The sequence below is a fragment of the Ranitomeya variabilis genome, chromosome 6 (assembly GCF_051348905.1).
Source record: "Ranitomeya variabilis isolate aRanVar5 chromosome 6, aRanVar5.hap1, whole genome shotgun sequence".
NCBI lineage: Eukaryota > Metazoa > Chordata > Amphibia > Anura > Dendrobatidae > Ranitomeya > Ranitomeya variabilis.
The window spans coordinates 23,392,161-23,412,929 of record NC_135237.1 but is presented as its reverse complement, the minus strand read 5'-3'; the positions used below and the strand labels follow the sequence as shown (position 1 = coordinate 23,412,929).

The 20,769-nt window shown below is 48.7% G+C and overlaps 1 protein-coding gene across 3 annotated transcripts in view; it reads right to left on the bottom strand.

Moving 5' to 3' along the window:
• CRPPA (CDP-L-ribitol pyrophosphorylase A) overlaps positions 1–20,435 on the bottom strand; it is a 212,472-nt gene extending 192,037 nt beyond the window's left edge. The window contains exons 1-2 of one of the 3 annotated variants that reach the window (XM_077268069.1): positions 20,098–20,435; positions 18,208–18,412 (exon numbers count right to left, since the gene is read on the bottom strand). In XM_077268069.1, the coding sequence (XP_077124184.1) occupies positions 18,208–18,412; positions 20,098–20,348 (456 nt within the window). In that variant the 5' untranslated portion in view covers positions 20,349–20,435. Of the gene's footprint in view, positions 1–18,207; positions 18,488–20,097 lie in introns of all 3 variants that reach the window. The other 2 variants (XM_077268067.1, XM_077268068.1) reach the window with 2 other exon arrangements.
• Positions 20,436–20,769: the final 334 nt, after the last annotated feature.

Sequence of the window (20,769 nt, the reverse complement as noted above, 5' to 3'; positions counted from 1 at the left end):
GTCGTTAAGGGGTAAAACCAGAAAGTTATAATCAAACAACATTTCCACCATTTCTACTTTACTTTAGCGTCATTTTTTAAACAATTTTTTTGGCAATTTTTTTAAAATTTTTCTCAACAATTTCTCATTTTTACAACAAAATTTACAAAGACATTTTTTTTTTTTTTTTTTTTTTTTTAGGGACCACATCATATTGCAAGTGACTTTGGGGGCCTATATGACAGAAAATACCCCAAATTGACAACATTTTAAAAACTGCACCCCTCAAGGTGCTCAAAACCACATTCAAGAAGTTTATTAACTTCTGGTGCTTGACAGAAAGAAAAAAAAATAAAATTTACTTTTTCCCACAAAAATGTTACTTTAGCCGTAAATTTGGCATTTTCACAAGGGTAGCAGGAGAAAATGGATAGCAAAATTTACACAAATACCCCATATGTGGGGAAAAACTACTGTTTGGGCACACGGCAGGGCTCGGAATGGAAGGAGCGCTATTTGACTTTTTGAATGCAAAGTTTGCTGGAAGCATTAGAGGACGCCATGTTGCATTTGGAGAGCTACTGATGTGCCAAAAGAGTTGAAACCTCCCACAAGTGACCCCATTTTGGAAACTACACCCCCCAAGGAATGTATTTAGATGTGTGGTGAACATCTTGAACCCCCAGGTGCTTCGCAGAATTTTATATCGTTGAGCCATGAAAACAAAAAAATATATATTTTACCACAAACATGTTTTTGCCCCAAAGTTCTAATTTTCACAAGGGTAACAGGACAAAATGGACTGTACAATTTGTTGTGCAAATTCCTCTGAGTATGCAGATATCCTGCTGACAGATTCCCTTAAACTCTTTTAGATATCTGTGAAGAGAGATGTATAGAGAGAATAATATGGTCACTAGGTGTTGTGAATTCCGCTCTTGGGCTCCCTCCGGTGGTTGTAAGTGGTACTTTTGTGAATTCCGCTCTTGGGCTCCCTCCGGTGGATTTAAGTGGAACTGCTGCTCCTTGGATTTAGCAGTCAGCAGCTGCTTCCACTGATCGTCTATTCTGGCTCGGCTATTTATCCTGGCTCTATCCTTCAGCCAGTGCCAGTTGTCAATGGCTCCTGCTTGGATTCACATCTCTCTTGGATTTCCCTGATATTCTGACCAGTTCAGCAAAGATAAGTCCTTGCTTTGTTCTTTTGCTTTCCACTTGTTGTGGACTTTATCGTTCAGCACATCCTATGTTTTTTCTAGTCCAGCTTGTCAGTATGGATTTATTCAGTTAAGCTGGAAGCTCTGGGGAAGCAGATTTACCCTCCGCACCTTTAGTCAGGTGTGGAGATTTTTGTAAACTCTGTGGTGGATTTTTCTAGTTTTTAATACTGACCGCACAGTATTCTGTCCTGTACTATCTATCTAGCTAGACTGGCCTCCTTTGCTACATCCTAGTTTCATTCTGTGTATGTCATTTCCCTCTCCACTCACAGTCAATATTTGTGGGGGGCTGTCTGTCCTTTGGGAATTTTCTCTGAGGCAAGATAGCTTTTCTGTTTCTATCTTTAGGGGTAGTTAGTCCTCCGGCTGTGACGAGGTGTCTAGGGAGTGACAGGAACATCCCTAGTGTTGTGTTAAGCTCAGGAACTGCGGTCAGTACAGGTACCACCTCCTCCAGAGCACGTCCCATGTTGCTCCTAAACCACCAGTTCATAACAGTATAACTGGCCACAAATGAATTAAATGCATCTCAAAAGAAGGAAAAAAGAAAAATTCTGAGCCATTTCTTTTTTCGCAGTCTGTTTTGTCTTTTTTTTCCTCTTAATCTCTGGGTGGTTCAGGATTTTGGCGCTGGCATGGATGTTCAGGGTTTGTTTTCTCGTGTGGATCAACTTGCTGCAAGAGTACAGAGTATCCAAAATTATGTTGTTCAGACTCCGGCTTTAGAGCCTAAAATTCCTACTCCTGATTTGTTTTTTGGGGACAGATCCAAGTTTTTGAACTTTAAAAATAACTGCAAATTGTTTTTTTGCTTTGAAACCCCGTTCCTCTGGTGATCCCATTCAGCAGGTTAAAATCGTCATCTCTGCTGCGTGGTGACCCTCAGGACTGGGCATTCTCGATGGAATCATGGGATCCGGCATTGCTTAATGTAGACGCATTTTTTCAAGCGCTCGGATTATTGTATGACGAACCTAATTCTGTGGATCATGCAGAAAAAACATAGGATGTGCTGAACGATAAAGTCCACAACAAGTGGAAAGCAAAAGAACAAAGCAAGGACTTATCTTTGCTGAACTGGTCAGAATATCAGGGAAATCCAAGAGAGATGTGAATCCAAGCAGGAACCATTGACAACTGGCACTGGCTGAAGGATAGAGCCAGGATAAAAAGCCGAGCCAGAATAGACGATCAGTGGAAGCAGCTGCTGACTGCTAAATCCAAGGAGCAGCAGTTCCACTTAAATCCACCGGAGGGAGCCCAAGAGCGGAATTCACAAAAGTACCACTTACAACCACCGGAGGGAGCCCAAGAGCGGAATTCACAACACTAGGAGGATAAGGAAGTGGGGAAGGCTGCTTGGGACAGACACTATAGAGAGCCTTGGGAAGGCTGCCTTGGACAGACACTACAGAGACACTTGGGACGGCTGCCTTGGACAGACACTACAGAGACCCTTGGGATGGCTGCCTTGGACAGACACTACACAGACCCTTGGGAAGGCTGCCTTGGACAGACTACACAGACCCTTGGGAAGGCTGCCTTGGACAGACACTACATAGACCCTTGGGAAGGTGTTATGACCTGGTGGTTAAGGAGCAACATGGGACGAGCTCTGAGGAGATGGTATCTTTACTGACCGCAGTTCCTGAACCTAACACAACACTAGAAGTAGCCGTGGAATGTTCCTGTCACTCCCTAGACATCTCGTCACAGCCGGAGAACTAACTACCCCTAAAGATGGAAACAGGAAAGCCATCTTGCCTCAGAGAAAATCCCCAAAGGACAGACAGCCCCCCACAAATATGGACTGTGAGTGGAGAGGGAAATGACATACACAGAATGAAATCAGGATTTAGCAAAGGAGGCCACTTCTAACTAGATAGACAGAATAGGAAAGGATACTGTGCGGTCAGTATTAAAAGCTAGAAAAATCCATCACAGAGTTTACAAAAAATCTCCACACCAGACTAACAGTGTGGAGGGCAAATCTGCTTCCCCAGAGCTTCCAGCTTAACTGAATATAGAATACTGACAAGCTGGACTAGAGCAAACATAACATGAGCTGAACGATTAAGTCCACAGCAAGTGGATAACAAATGAACATGCAAGGACTTATCTTTGCTGAACTGGACCGACTATCAAGGAAATCCAAGGAGAGATCTGAATCCAACCAAGAAACATTGACAGCTGGTACTGGCTGAAGATCAGAGCCAGGCTAAATAGCAGAGCAGGAGAGACGATCAGTGGAAGCAGCTGCTAAGCTAAATCCAAGGAGCAGCAGTTCCACTTAAAACCACCGGAGGGAGCCCAAGGGCAGAATTCACAAAAGTGCCATTTACAACCACCGGAGGGAGCCCAAGAACGGAATTCACAACAGGAAGGCTGCCTTGGACAGACACTACATAGACCCTTGGGAAGGCTGCCTTGGAAACACTACACAGACCCTTGGGAAGGCTGCCTTGGACTGACACTACACAGACCCTTGGGAAGGCTGCCTTGGACTGACACTACACAGACCCTTGGGAAGGCTGCCTTGGACAGACACTACACAGACCCTTGGGAAGGCTGCCTTGGACAGACACTACACAGACCCTTGGGAAGGCTGCCTTGGACAGACACTACACAGACCCTTGGGAAGGCTGCCTTGGACAGACACTACACAGACCCTTGGGAAGGCTGCCTTGGACAGACGCAACAGATACCCTTGGACAGATGCTACAGAGACCCTTGGGAAGGCTGCCTCATTAGACGCTAGTGAACCTTGGGAAGGCTGCCTTGGACAGTTGCTACAAAGATCCTTGGGAAGGCTGCCTTGGACAGATGCTACAGAGACCATTGGGAAGGCGGCCTTGAACAGACACTACAGAGACCCCTGGGAAGGTTGCCTTGGACTGACAGTACAGAGACCCTTGGGAAGGCTGCCGTGGATAGACACTACAGAGGCCCTTGGAAAGGCTGCCTTGGACATACACTACAGAGACCCTGGGGAAGGCTCAACCCTGGGGAAGGCTGCCTTGGACAGACAGTACAGAGACCCCTGGGAAGGCTGCCTTGGACAGACCCTAAAGAGACTCTTGGGAAGGCTGCCTTGGACAGAGACTACAGAGACCACTCGGAAGGCTGCATTGGACAGACAGTACAGAGGCCCATGGGAAGGCTGCCTTGGACAGACGCTACAGATACCCATGGGAAGGCCATCTTCGACAGGCACAAAATAGCTTTCAAAGACTGCCTTTGTAAGTCATGGCAGACATTGGTGAAAACCATCTTCCACAATAATTACATGGTATCGCAGACATAGTAACCCAGATGGGAGATGCCCCAGGACTCTGGATGGAAAGAAGAGGAAGCTCATTAAGTGAGCAGATCACTGAAGTACCTGCTCAACAATCTGTAGCAAATTAGAGCTTTTCGTGCAGCAACACAATTAGTATTTGTCTCCACATCTTCTTAAAGCCTAGAGGGAACGGCAGTCTAATCGGCCATGTTTACCCCATGAGGGCTTTCCTCTCCTGAATGCTGATGGATGGCTCTCCACGAGTCAGGGTTTTCATGTTAATGTTCCTTTTTGGGCCTTACCAAATTTTAATCATAATTATGTTAAAATAACGTAAATGTCGTCTTCAGCTACAACTGTTGTATGAGGCTAGTTTAATTTATCTTCCAAATTATTAATATTGCCACAAAAAAAAAAAACAATTGCAGCTTGCTTGACGTTCTCTGCAACTCTCATGGACTTCAGAGGAGAGGGCTCCTCACAGGAACGGACATTTCTCCCACTTACATTCCATGAGGGTCAGAGATGAGACATGCACTTATCAGTAATTTCTGGCATATTCTGTAGAAATTCCATAAATACGTAAAGTGGCCTCCGTGGTTGCAATAAACTTTGCATAAATCATCAGTACAAGTGAATATATGAAACTTGAATATATTATAATCAAAGAAATCTGCGTCTTTCTCCACTTATGAGCCTCTGCAGCCCACCCGCCACCTTTTTATATCAGAATTTACTCTGAAAACTGTTTTACAAGCTGGATTTCCAGCTCACTTAGGGATCACATTACAGCTTCCAGGTGAAGTTTATGGAACGGGAAGGAGGAGAGTAGAGAGATAGAGGGGCAGAGACACACACCGTTCCATGCTGCTGCTATATTTTTTTTTTTTAATCAATATTAATCTTATTTTCCACCGTCGCAATGTTTGCCCTGGATATGTCCTATGGATGTAGACAAATTCATGGTGTAAGGAGAAGATGCCAACTTGCCCCTTGGCATTTATTTCAGCCCACCCTGGATGCCTAACATAATCCCAAAAGTCATCTACACATCTTCTTGAGCAGATGCAGCCATGTCCTTAAATTTCAGAATTTTCTCCGTAATTTAATCTCCTGTCTGTCTATGTAGCGCCATCGTTCTGCAATGTCCCCATCCCCCGTTTCCTCTTCTAAGCCCCCTTTAAATCCAGGTGTGCAAGGACATAACATCTGCACCAGCAACCGGCCCACGCCGAAAAAAAAAGACTGTTTGGATGAGACAATGGGACTTCTTGAGATGTTGCTTTATTGCACTTGTATCCTGCGAGTCAACACGGATTCAGTGCAACGCTATCCTCGCAGCGACCTGCAGCTAAGTAAACTGTCGAGAGCGCGCGCCGCAGACGAGATTATCTCATTGTGAGAGGTGCGCCGGCCCCGGCGGGTTGTTTGTCACCGCTGGGAGAAGTTTTGGGATCGTCAGCGTTCCTTCCTCTGACCTGTGTGGTGCTAATGACGGCTGTATTGTCTCCATTGTGGCACTGGGGATGGCTGTATATACTGGTAGGTATTGACACAACCAGGGGAGGCATTCTCCAGGCTCTGCATCATTAGCAATGATTTTCGGAGGCGATTACCTGTTTCTAAAAAGCCCCAACACCGCTGCGCTCTGTTATTAGAAGCTGTTGTGCAGGCCGGAGTCTCCTGCAAGAAGCGACATGTTCCCCCCCCCCCGCGCCGTCTAAGTGCGATATCTCCGGCACGCTGTAATTAAGACCTCGATTTTCTTCAAGACTCCAAACTTTATGGTTTGATGGTGTCAAAAAATGCAATTTTTTTTTCCACTCAATTATAAGATCACAATTGTTCTTTTGTTTTTTTCTATGCCTGATAATTGGCCTCAAATCAATATCTTTAGGCTTCAGACTTTCGTGTAGAGGACGTACGTCTGAGGATTTTGTGATGAACACCTGGTAGTGTTTGGAGGAAAAAATAGTAAAATATATGGAATAAACTAATTTTTTTTTTTTATTTATTTGCCTATCCACATTTTTTGTAGGAGAGATTGTATTATTTTGTTGTCCACTACCAAGACAAACCCTTCTTGATCGAAGTGTTTTGCGCAGATAAATAATAAAGCCTATACTCACCTCCCGTGCCGGCTCCATTTATGGAGATCGCGTGCGGTTGTTGCGACTGTCTCCACTTTCGGAAAATCGAACATGAAGAGGAAGTCCAGGTTGCAGCCAGTCTCGGACTTCCTCTATCCCATCAGTTCGACAGGAGGCAGGGACAGCGACATCCCTTTGTTGTCATTTCCCTCGGCATTTGAAGTCCAATTAGAGCAAAAAATTGTACATTAAAAGGGGCTGTCCGGGAGTTTTACATCGATGGCCTATTATAAACGATAGCCCAGTACACAAAAATAATAAAAGTCCTAGATAACAACTAACAGGCAGGTTTTAAGGTTGCAGCACCTTCTCTTCCACTCTGCTATGTTGACAGGATATCACTGCAGACATCATGCTGATTGACAGCTGGCTCCCCGCAGTTAGGTAGCAGGGAGCCGGCTGTCAATCAGCACGACAGTGGCAGAGACGCCCCGTTGACAGAGCAGAGCAGAAAAGAAAACCACTGAGCTGGCTGAAAATGTCGCTGTGCAGAACAGGCAAGAAGTTAGTAACTACCTGCCTGTTAGTTCTTAGCCCAATAAACAAAAATAATAAAAGTCCTGCATAACCCTTTCAAGGCAGGTGATCAATACTAGGTGTGACACCCGGCATTCCCACCGATCAGCTGTTGCAGGTCTTGATGCAGCTGGATATACACGTTATATACAGCCAGAAAGGCTCAGCTCCGTACATTGTTGCTGGCTGTTACTGCAGATCAGCGCCTATTGAAGTGCATGTGATCTGAGCAGGAGCGGTGCTCTTCCGCCTCTACAAACAATGTACAGTGGGTACTGAAAGTATTCAGACCCCTTTAATTTTTTCACTCTGTCTCATTGCAGCCATTTCGTAAATTCAAAAAAGTTCATTTTTTTCTCATTAATGTGCACTCTGCCCCCATCTTAACTGGAAAAAAAGCAGAAATGTAGAAATGTTTTCAAATTTATTAGAAAAGAAAAAATGAAATATCACATGCTCATAAGTCTTCAGACACTCATATGTAAGTCCCATGCTGTCCATTTCCTTGTGATCCTCCTTGAGATGGTTCTACTCCTTCATTGGAGTCCAGCTATGTGTAATTAAACTGATAGGACTTGATTTGGGAAGGCGCAAACCTGTCTATATAAGACCTCACAGCTCACAGTGCATGTCAGACCAAATGAGGATCATGAGGTCAAAGGAACTGGCCAAGGAGCTCAGAGACAGAATCGTGGCAAGGCACAGATCTGGCCAAGGTTGCAGCAGAATTTCTGCAGTACTCAAGGTTCCTAAGAGCACAGTGGCCTCCATAATCCTTACATGGAAGAAGTTTTGGACCACCAGAAGTCTTCCTAGACCTGGCCGTCCAGCCAAACTGAGCATTCGTGGGGGAACAGCCTTGGTAAGAGAGGTAAAGAAGAACCCCAAGATCACTGTGGCTGAGCTCCAGAGATGCAGTAGGGACATGGGAGAAAGTTCCACAAAGTCAGCTATCACTGCAGCCCTCCACCAGTCGGGCCTTCATCGCAGAGTGGCCTGACGGAAGCCTCCCCTCAGTGCAAGACATATGAAAGCCGCATAGAGTTTGCTAAAAAACACATGAAGGACTCCAAGACTACGAGAAATAAGATGCCCGTCAATTTACTGGGTATCCACAGCTTAGCGTCTATCTTTTTTTGCGTATCCACAGCTTAGCGCCTGTCAATTTAATGTTTATCCACAGTTTAGTGCCCGTCAATTTACTGCATATCAACAGCTTAGCGCCCGTCAATTTACTGCATATCAACAGCTTAGCACCCGTCAATTTACTGCATATCAACAGCTTAGCGCCCGTCAATTTACTGCATATCAACAGCTTAGCGCCCGTCAATTTACTGCATATCCACAGCTTAGCGCCCGTCAATTTACTGCATATCAACAGCTTAGCGCCCGTCCAATTACTGCATATCCACAGCTTAGCGCCTGTCAATTTACTGCGTATCCACAGCTTAGCGCCCGTCAATTTACTGCATATCCACAGCTTAGCGCCCGTCAAGTTATTGCATATCGACAGCTTACCACCCGTAAATTTACTGCATATCAACAGCTTAGCGCCCGTCAATTTACTGCGTATCCACAGCTTAGCGCCCGTTAATTTACTGCATATCAACAGCTTAGCGTCCGTCAATTTACTGCATATCCACAGCTTAGCGCCCGTCAATTTACTGCATATCAATAGCTTAGCGCCCGTCCAATTACTGCATATCCACAGCTTAGCGCCCGTCAATTTACTGCGTATCCACAGCTTAGCGCCCGTCAATTTACTGCGTATCCACAGCTTAGCGCCTGTCAATTTACTGCATATCCACAGTTTAGCGCCTGTCAATTTACTGCATATCCACAGCTTAGCGCCCGTCAAGTTATTGCATATCGACAGCTTAGCGCCTGTCAATTTACTGCGTATCCACAGCTTAGCGCCTGTCAATTTACTGCATATCCACAGTTTAGCGCCTGTCAATTTACTGCATATCCACAGTTTAGCGCCCGTCAATTTACTGCATTTCCACAGCTTAGCGCTCGTCAATTTACTGCGTATTCACAGCTTAGCGCCCGTCAATTTACTGCATATCCACAGCTTAGCGCTCGTCGATGACATAAGTGAGGAATACAAAAAAGCAAAGTGTCCTAAATGAGTTTTCTTTATTTTTATGTTTTTTTTGTTGTCTAGGTCTCTACATTGGAAAGAATAGAAGTTACAGTTAGGGCTGCTAATGTCACCATCTTCAAGAAACGTTTTTTCCCCTTTGGTTGCCCAATGGCCACGTGAAAATTGAGTCTACATCTGTCTCAGTGTAATGAGTATGGACTCCAGCTGTCAGGCTACAAAACTTCTCAGTCTAGAAAGGGGACATCCTGGAAGTAAGTAATTGATCAAGTGTCTTCCTGCAATCTCACGTATCCGGGGACTTGAGAAAATCCTAATATTTCCTTTTCTCTGGTGAATACCAGCTGTGGGTTGGTGCCGTCTGGTTCTCACACCCGGATACTTCTCTCTGTCTCTTTGCCCCGTTACTGGGCTAGAAATCCAAAAATTGTGCTCCTCTGCCTTCTTGGAATTCCACATTGTCAATTACCGAGGCAGGAAGTTTGTAGGTAATTATGTTTTGTTTGACTTGCAGAACGGTCGCTCTCCGCTTGCTTGCTCCCTACACGGCATGGGGGGGGAATATTGTGCTCCATTGACACTGAATGCCATGTGACCGTCCTCATAATAATGGCGGCTGCTGCTCAATTACTATGGAAAAAAAAAGAGAAACGCTAAACAAATGATCGTACTGCAGCGGAAAATCCATCCTGTTTATGGGCACCGGAGCATGGCCAGAACATCTGCGGGGCCAGGGATGTGCAGTCAGGGTCTCCGCACATTGTTCCTCAGCATTCCACAACAGGCACGGGCCGTCAATGCCAATATTTAGAGGGGAGGTCGACATGAGCAGCCCCTTCATATTTACCCGGACTAGCCACAACAGGCACGGGCCGTCAATGCCAAAATTTAAAGAGGAGGTCGACATGAGCAGCCCCTTCATATTTACCCGGACTAGCCACAACAGGTGCAGGCCATCAATGCCAATATTTAAAGGGGAGGTCGACATGAGCAGCCCCTTCATATTTACCCGGACTAGCCACAACAGGTGCAGGCCATCAATGCCAATATTTAAAGGGGAGGTCGACATGAGCAGCCCCTTCATATTTATCCGGACTAGCCACAACAGGTGCAGGCCATCAATGCCAATATTTAGAGGGGAGGTCGACATGAGCAGCCCCTTCATATTTACCCGGACTAGCCACAACAGGTGCAGGCCATCAATGCCAATATTTAAAGGGGAGGTCGACATGAGCAGCCCCTTCATATTTACCCGGACTAGCCACAACAGGTGCAGGCCATCAATGCCAATATTTAGAGGGGAGGTCGACATGAGCAGCCCCTTCATATTTATCCGGACTAGCCACAACAGGCGCGGGCCATCAATGCCAATATTTAGAGGGGAGGTCGACATGAGCAGCCCCTTCATATTTACCAGGACTAGCCACAACAGGCACGGGCCGTCAATGCCAATATTTAAAGGGGAGGTCGACATGAGCAGCCCCTTCATATTTACCCGGACTAGCCACAACAGGCGCAGGCCGTCAATGCCAATATTTAAAGGGGAGGTCGACATGAGCAGCCCCTTCATATTTACCCGGACTCGCCACAACAGGTGCAGGCCGTCAATGCCAATATTTAAAGGGGAGGTCGACATGAGCAGCCCCTTCATATTTACCCGGACTAGCCACAACAGGTGCAGGCCATCAATGTCAATATTTAAAGGGGAGGTCGACATGAGCAGCCCCTTCATATTTACCCGGACTAGCCACAACAGGCGCGGGCCGTCAATGCCAATATTTAAAGAGGAGGTCGACATGAGCAGCCCCTTCATATTTACCCGGACTCGCCACAACAGGTGCAGGCCATCAATGCCAATATTTAAAGGGGAGGTCGACATGAGCAGCCCCTTCATATTTACCCAGACTAGCCACAACAGGCACGAGCCATCAATGTCAATATTTAGTGGGGAGGTTGACATGAGCAGCCCCTCAATATTTACCCGGACTAGCCACAACAGGCGCAGGCCGTCAATGCCAATATTTAGAGGGGAGGTCGACATGAGCAGCCCCTTCATATTTACCCGGACTAGCCACAACAGGCACGGGCCGTCAATGCCAATATTTAGAGGGGAGGTCAACATGAGCAGCCCCTTCATATTTACCCGTACTCGCCACTAACGACCCTCCAAGGAAAGCAGACAAAATAATTACATTGGGTTGTAGAAAGACACACCCACCGCTTCCTGTAGAAAGAGTAGAAAGACACACCCACTGCTTCCTGTAGAGACAGACACACACCCTACTTCCTGTAGAGAGACAAAGACACACCCCCACTTCCTGTGCAGAGACAAAAGACTTACCGACATTTAGTGTAGATTTACCTGTGCAGAGACAAATCAGCACCCTCATCTCTGCTGTTTGATATGGATTACAGTGGACAAACAGCGGACAGCAGGTTACACAGAAGGGAGTCAGTTGCCAACGGTTTTTTTTTTGGGGGGGGGGGGTGTAAGAACATGAATTCTAAATAAAGTAGATTTTATATTAATCACATTTTCTAATTATCTATCAAATGATATAAAAATGTTTGGAAACACAAGGAGCAGGTAAATAGCAGTACTAAAAAGCAAGTCCCAAAATGCCCAGTACTGGGAAGGCTGACACATTTCGGGTCATCCCAAGTTCCTATTTAAACTTTTCCAGAACTTGGCTTCTATTTTCCATGTGCAGAGTAGGTGAATACCATCAATTGTTCTCTGCTATCAGCCATTTCAGGATAGCTCCTTTGTTATTTATTGGTGTTCAAAATTCTCTACCCCCATCACTATATTATACCAAATGAGACGCTCCAGAGACATTTACATTCATAGAGGTGTCTGGAATCCGCTGCTCTTCTTATAGTACTACTGACTTTTTATTTTTTATTTTTTTAAAGAGTACCGGCCCTTTAAATTCTGACCGTCAGGAAACCAATACCTCGCCATGTTGTATCTAGTCATTAGGAATGTAATGAAGAGCTTCCGTGTGTGTGACGCATGTTATTCTGGAGCTGGACGGCCGACATCCACAAAAGGTGTTCATTAAAGCCAGGTACAATGACTCCGTCTATCCGGGACATGAATGGCGCGGACGTCTGAAAGTGACTTCATGTGACGGCTCGGCCAGACTTAATATCAGAAAATCGCTCGCACGGAGACTGGGGCAGGAAATAATTACTTTTTGTAGTCTGACATTAAAGGAGCGGCAGACATTTGCTGCACTTCTCAGGACTGGTGCCGGCTATAGCAGCCAGATAAAAGGAAGATATGTCTGGTGACAGGAAACCAGTAATGCCCTCCCAGGTAATATTATATACCATCATCATCATCACCATCATCATCATCAGCCCGCTCAATGCACAAAACAATCTCACCCACCCCAAAAGTCTACAATACCAAAATAACTAAAAATATGGCGATGCCCTTTAAAAAGGTTTCCAATCTTTAATTTAAAGGGTATGTATACTTTTGTAACAATTTTTTATTTTTTTAATGCGCTGGAAAGGTGAAAAATGATGGCGGTAATCTAGATTAAAAATCTCCAACCAATTAGTAAATTCAGCTCCAAATTGGAACTATATGTCTCCGTGGTTACAGACTACAAACAAACCCTGTGTAGTCTGATCTTATGCATGTGTTATTTTTCCATGTGGATCTCTTATTGAAGGGGTTATCTATGACTCCCCCCCCCCCCCCCCCCCGAGGGATGAGGATGGTACGGACAAGTAGTGCCTGTTCTGCCCTGCGAAGGTCTCCCACTTCCTTTGACCTCACAACGACAAAGCAGTACTTTCTCTTCGGCTCCGCGCTGTCGGTAGGGCGTCACTGGTGACTTCATTATGATTGACAGCCGGCTCCCCGCAGTTAGGCAGCAGGGAGCCAGCTGTGAATCAGCATGAAAACGGCAGTGATGTCTGTTGACAGAGCAGAGCGGAAGAGAACAGGGTGCTCCATCAACATGACGTCATCGGAATAGGAAGAATAGCCGGCAGGTGCGGATCCTGATCACTCTGAGCTGGAAGAGATCGTCACAGGGCAGAACAGGCAGGTAGTTCGCCTCATAGGTAAAAATAAAAAAAGTCCCGGATAACCCCTTTTAGAGATGCCTCCATTGAATGCCATGGCATAGGGTACCCAGTGGCATACATGGTCCATACGCTCCCTTGTTAAAAAGTAAAGTATACCGCGTGAGATGCATTTTTATGTGGGAAGTATCTGGTGGAGGACACTCCTGAAGGAGGCGAAAACCAATACCACAACCTTCATGTGAACAGGGGTGTATGGATAGGTTTGATATACTGTACTCGCCAATGGGCACTGCATGCACCATGTTATGTCAAACACCTGACGGCAAATGGTTTGTAGTCTGTAACCGTAGGTGATCACCGGCCTTAATGGTCAAATGCCGACTGTGCTACCATCATTGCCGAAGCAAATGAGGCCACAGAGGTCACGTGTCTGTGGTTGGAGAATCATCACAAAGCCCATCGGGACCACTAGGGCGTAGGGAGAATTGGCAGGAGAGTATACTTTACTCTGATATATGACTTGTTAAAAAAAACGCAATCAAAAATTTTAGACACCCCTTTCAATGGGGTGTATTGCTCAAAAAAGAACTTCTTTTTTGGAATGGGTGGGAGGCACAGAGGACAACCTCTCTAATATGAAAACTAAAATTAAAGGATCCCTCAAATTTAACTGTAGAACACAACAAAATTAATATGCCTTAGAAAATTGGGACCCCCCATCCCCACTTCATTTAGTGAGTGGTGAGCGCCTCCCTCCCCGGAGGAGCATGGAGGACCACTACTTGGCCAACTTGGAGTTTGGTTCCTTCAGCTGCTTGAGATTGATTTTATCATGGCCGTATAGCAGATAATAGAAAGGCCATCTATGACCAAGAAAAAACAAAAAATATCCTTCAAAAGTACAGAAGCTTACAGAATTCTGTATGAGCAGAGCAGACGGACACCATGACAGCACTGGTCATCCCACGCCATACACCGGTGGTCATCACAGGTCTAGACCTGCCATCGGACGTGGGTCACCTGTATCATGAGGTTCAGTACCTTATATTATTACACCCCACCATCTACATATCTCACATTTGCACCCAGTAAGTCCAAGCCCCTTGGTTGTCCTCTACCTCCACTCCAGAATTAGTAGTTATGTCTTCGGGGCGCCAACTTACGGTATATAGACAGCATTACAGCTCTCACTGGGTTGACGCTTTGTTGCCCCAAACTTAATGCAATGAGAGCGGCCTTATCGGATGATACCGGGCATTTCCAGATGAAAATTCTGCTCACCGTTTGTATAAAGACCAAACTTTTGGATGTAATTTCAGCTTCCGTGTTGGGTCACCAGCAAAACCCACCGGGGCTGTGGTGAGTATTCCTGTGGATTTACGCAAGACGGGAAATTTGCAGCTGAGGATTTCCAATTGTGTAAATTTATTGTGGGAACTGGGAACGTACCCTAAATGCCCGAGTCGGGTAAAAGTACTGGGGTCACATTTCTTAAAAGAACATAAAGTGCTACCCCAAACCAAACCAAACCGGCCACAAAAATGCCCAAATCGAGGAGTAACGGTGAAATGGAGGCAGCTCTTATTGTAAAGGTCCAGTCTGCGAGGAGACGAACAGGACGCAATTTATACAAGGTTAGTCGAAAAAGGAAGCATGGTAATATCAGCGGGGCTGTGATGACACCGGAGCAAACCCGCATAATTCCGAGTAAATAAGCGTCGCTGAAAGCCACTGTGTGACCGGGCAGGAATCACAACAAGCACTCATGTGGTTATGTCTGGAGAAGAAAGTTGTAGGCATAGCTGACTGATAAAGTACAATGTATGCCCACAGTAGGAGCTTTCCCAAACAATGCGCCGTGCCATGTGAACGACAGTAAATGATTGTGTGCAACACAGAAGATTAACACCTTCCCTGCTGGGCACAATACACCAACAGAAAATGGGGATTATACTACAACTATGGAAAATCAGGGACATATTATTGTAGTTATATTCTTGTACATAGGAGCAGTATTATAGTAGTTATATTCTTGTACATAAGGGCAGTATTATAGTAGTTATATTCTTGTACATAGGGGCAGTATTATAGTAGTTATATTCTTGTATATAGGGGCCGTATTATCTAATATATAATTGCCTAGAATACTACTTCCTGCAAATTGTGCCAACTTCCGTGGCTTTGTCCGGAGCTAATGTCCGGAGCTAATGTCCGGAGCTAATGTCCGGAGCTAATGTCCGGAGATAAGTGACGTCACCAGTGTCCTACACCCAGGCAGAGCACAGTGGCCCCAGGCAGAGCACAGGGGCCCCAGGCAGCATATGGGGCCCCAGGCAGAGCACAGTGGTCCCAGGCAGAGCACAGGGGCCCCAGGCAGCCTATGGGGCCCCAGGCAGAGCAGTGGCCCCAGGCAGAGCACAGGGGCCCCAGGCAGAGCACAGGGGCGCCAGGCAGCATATGGGGCCCCAGGCAGAGCACAGGGGCCCCAGGCAGCATATGGGGCCCCAGGCAGAGCAGTGGCCCCAGGCAGAGCACAGGGGCCCCAGGCAGAGCACAGGGGCCCCAGGCAGAGCACAGGGGCCCCAGGCAGCATATGGGGCCCCAGGCAGAGCACAGGGGCCCCAGGCAGAGCACAGGGGCCCCAGGCAGCATATGGGGCCCCAGGCAGAGCACAGGGGCCCCAGGCAGCATATGGGGCCCCAGGCAGAGCACAGTGGCCCCAGGCAGAGCACAGGGGCCCCAGGCAGAACATGGGGCCCCAGGCAGAACATGGGGCCCCAGACAGAGCACAGGGGCCCCAGGCAGAGCACAGGGGCCCCAGGCAGCATATGGGGCCCCAGGCAGAGCACAGGGGCCCCAGGCAGCATATGGGGCCCCAGGCAGAGCACAGGGGCCCCAGGCAGCATATGGGGCCCCAGGCAGAGCACAGTGGCCCCAGGCAGCATATGGGGCCCCAGGCAGAGCACAGTGGTCCCAGGCAGAGCACAGGGGCCCCAGGCAGCTTATGGGGCCCCAGGCAGAACATGGGGCCCCAGGCAGAGCACAGTGGCCCCAGGCAGAGCACAGTGGCCCCAGGCAGAGCACAGGGGCCCCAGGCAGAGCACAGGGGCCCCAGGCAGAGCACAGGGGCCCCAGGCAGAGCACAGGGGCCCCAGGCAGAGCACAGGGGCCCCAGGCAGAGCACAGGGGCCCCAGGCAGAGCACAGGGGCCGTAGGCAGCATATGGGGCCCCAGGCAGAGCACAGGGGCCCCAGGCAGCATATGGGGCCCCAGGCAGAGCACAGTGGCCCCACGCAGAGCACAGGGGCCCCAGGCAGCATATGGGGCCCCAGGCAGAGCACAGTGGTCCCAGGCAGAGCACAGGGGCCCCAGGCAGCCTATGGGGCCCCAGGCAGAGCACAGTGGCCCCAGGCAGAACATGGGGCCCCAGGCAGAACATGGGGCCCCAGGCAGAACATGGGGCCCCAGGCAGAACATGGGGCCCCAGGCAGAGCACAGGGGCCCCAGGCAGAGCACAGGGGCCCCAGGCAGAGCACAGGGGCCCCAGGCAGCATATGGGGCCCCAGGCAGAGCACAGTGGTCCCAGGTAGAGCACAGGGGCCCCAGGCAGCCTATGGGGCCCCAGGCAGAGCACAGGGGCCCCAGGCAGCATATGGGGCCCCAGGCAGAGCACAGGGGCCCCAGGCAGCATATGGGGCCCCAGGCAGAGCACAGGGGCCCCAGGCAGAACATGGGGCCCCAGGCAGAGCACAGGGGCCCCAGGCAGCATATGGGGCCCCAGGCAGAGCACAGGGGCCCCAAGCAGCATATGGGGCCCCAGGCAGAGCACAGCGATATTTTGGACCACTGTGCGGTGTTTCAGACCCCCTGTGTGATGTCTGGGGCCCTGTTCTTAAGTATATTAAAGATTAAAGTAACGTATATTAAAGTATATTATAGATCAAATTTGACACGTTTATGAGCACCATTGAGTGATATACTCAAGAATGACATAATTTTTCAACATTTTATGGTTTCAAACTGTAAACACTCAGAGTTTTTTTTACTTCAACCAGAAAACCTTAACGGTTCATAAAAAACTTGACTGTTCAGGATATGATAAAAGTCATAGTATTCTGAATCTTTAACTTATAAAGATACCTTTACATGGGGTGATTATTGGTTCCAGAGAGGCTTTCGGCCGATAATCGTACACATGGCTGGTGACAGGACAATACAATATAAACGTTCAAAGGTAAACACTGATAACATTAAAATCTAATATATAATTGCCTAGAATACTACTTCCGGCAATTTGTGCCAACTTCCGTGGCTTTGTCCGGAGATAATGTCCGGAGATAAGTGACGTCACCAGCATCCTACACCCGCTCAGGGTGGACAAAGATATATGCCTTCGTGGTGCGCGGCACTTTTCTGATTGGTTGCCGCCTGCCGCGAGCGACCAATCAGAAATGTGCCGTACTGTCAAGAATTGTCAAGAGCTGGTGAGTGCAGCCATTTTTTGTTCTTTCTTACTATTATTTATTAATTGTATTATTCTTACATTTGAATAAATAAAGTATATATGGATTCTAGACTCCCGATTCTTTAGAATCGGGCTGCCATCTAGTCTACTATATAATTGTCTAAGGGTCACTTCCGTCTGTCCTTCTGTCTGTAACGGTTATTCATTCGCTGATTGGTCTCGCCAGCTGCCTGTCATGGCTGCCGCGACCAATCAGCGACGCGCACAGTCCGGAAGAAAATGGCCGCTCCTTACTCCCCGCACTCACTGCCCGGCGCCCACATACACTCCTCCGCTCACCGCTCACACAGGGTTAATGCCGGGCAGTAATATAGGAATCATTGGGAGAATTGCGCTTTTATGCATTTTCTCTGTGGGGTCATATATCCCTTTCCCCAGTTACTTACTCCATATTGTCTGGCTGCAGTTGTAACTTGTGTCAGGGTCTCCTCATCCAGGAATGGTCGTACAGCATCGTGGATAATCACCACCTCCGGTTTCTGAAGCGCTGACCCCAGACTGTGATCTTCTATAAATGCTCTCAGCCCATTGAAGATGGACCGATGTCTCGTCACTCCACCTTCCACCAGGGTCACGCGCTTATGGCCATAGCTGTGAACGATGTTTTTCATTAGGTCAATACTCTCGGTGGCCACAACCACTACAATATCTGATATCCACCCAACCCTGCAAAATAAGAGGACGCAGATAAGAAACTGAGTATACTCCTAAGAAAATGGTCTACCAAGGGGCACGCTCTCACAGGCGCCGTCTACCAGAGGCCGCGCTCTCACAGGTGTAGTCTACGAGAAGGGCCGCGCTCTCACAGGCGCCGTCTACCAGGGGGGGCGCTCTCACAGGTGACATCTACCAGGGGGGGGCGTTCTCACAGGTGACATCTACCAGGGGGGGCGCTCTCACAGGTGACATCTACCAGGGGGGGCGTACTCACAGGCGCCATCTACCAGGGGAGGCGCTCTCACAGGTGACATCTACCAGGGGGGGCGTTCTCACAGGTGACATCTACCAGGGGGGGCGCTCTCACAGGTGACATCTACCAGGGGGGGCGTTCTCACAGGCGCCATCTACCAGGGGAGGCGCTCTCACAGGTGACATCTACCAGGGGGGGCGCTCTCACAGGTGACATCTACCAGGGGGGGGCGTTCTCACAGGTGACATCTACCAGGGGGGGCGCTCTCACAGGTGACATCTACCAGGGGGGGCGTACTCACAGGCGCCATCTACCAGGGGAGGCGCTCTCACAGGCGCCATCTACCAAGGGGTGCGCTCTCACAGGCGCTGTCTACCAGGGGCCGCGCTCTCACAGGTGCTGTCTACCAGGGGCCGCACTCTCACAGGCGCTGTCTACCAGGGGGCGCGATCTCACAGGCGCTGTCTACCAGGGAGTGCGCTCTCACAGGTGCTGTCTACCAGGGGCCGCGCTCTCACAGGTGCTGTCTACCGGGGGGGGGGGGGGGGGCGCTCTCACAGGCTCTGTCTACCAGGGAGCGTGCTCTCACAGGCGCTGTCTACCAGGGAGTGCACTCTCACAGGCACCATCTACCAGGGGGGTGCTCTCACAGGCGCTGTCTACCAATGGGCGTGCTCTCACAGGCGCTGTCTACCAGGGATCGCGCTCTCACAGGCGCTGTCTACCAGGGGCAGAGCTCTCACAGGTGTAGTCTATGAGAGGGGCTGAGCTCTCACAGGCGCCGTCTACCAGGGGCCGCGCTCTCACAGGCGCCGTTTACCAGGGGCCGCGCTCTCACAGGCGCTGTCTACCAGGGGCCGCGCTCTCACAGGCGCTGTCTATCAGGGGCCGCGCTCTCACAGGCGCTGTCTACCAGGGGCCGCGCTCTCACAGGCGCTGTCTACCAGGGGCCGCGCTCTCACAGGCGCTGTCTATCAGGGGCCGCACTCTCACAGGTGCTGTCTACTAGTGAGGGCGCTCTCTCAGGCACTGTCTAGAATTGCCCAACCAGTCATATGACAGCTTTCATTTTCACAAAAGATGGAACTTCCTGGTTGATCAGCAGTGCCTCCACCAATGAACTTTATGTAACTAAAGCAACCAATTAAACTTCAGCTTCTATTTTCCTAAAGTAAAAGTAACGATCTGATTGGTTCCTGTGGGCAAGTTGTTTATGCCGACCAATCAGACTTCATGAATTATTTTCCTCGTTTAGAATGGAACATATAAGCGCTGCTTTGATTGGTTGCTATGCGCGCCCGGTCGGTAGTTGAGGCCTAGCAGTGAGCGTGCATCCTGCAGCCTGTGTGGTTTCTTGTCCGCTCACCTCTCCAAGGCTTCCAGGGTGCGGCTGATGAGCGGCCTCCCCAGCACCGGGCAGTACTGCTTAGGCGTGCAGCCTCCCAGCCGCTCCCCGCAGCCCCCCGCCGGCAGCACGGCAGCCACACGCCGCGGCCCCTCCATCCTCCTGTCCCGGCTGTGAGCCGGCCTCCTCCAGCCAATGACAGCTGAGCCGGAGCCGCTCTCCCACCCGGCAGCCGGTGTACAGTGTGAGGGCGAGGGGCGGCGGAGACTCATTAACCCTGTAATCAGGCACCGGGTACCGTAGGTTCTCTTTTAACCCCTTCCCTCCTGGGTGGTTTATTTATAGGTTTTTCTTCTTGTGAGGGTTTTTATTGTTTTATTTTTACCGTATGAGAGAAAAAAAATACAATTATAGTGAAAGTTAAAAGCACAACCATTTATTTTGTGCAGTGAAAATGGCGAAAAATCCTCCAATGCTTCGGCTCGGTGGATCACGGAGGTGACACACGGTTGTGGGGGTGATGTTCTTCTTATTAGTGTCTAAAAAATCAACTTTGTAGAAAATAAAATTTCTATTGCCGTTTTCCGAGACCTGTAACCTTTTATTTTCCCGACAGATTGAGCGGTGTGAGGACTCCGGTTTTATGCCTTAAAGGCGCCGGTGCAGGCAGAAACGCGTTTGTATTAAAGGGAT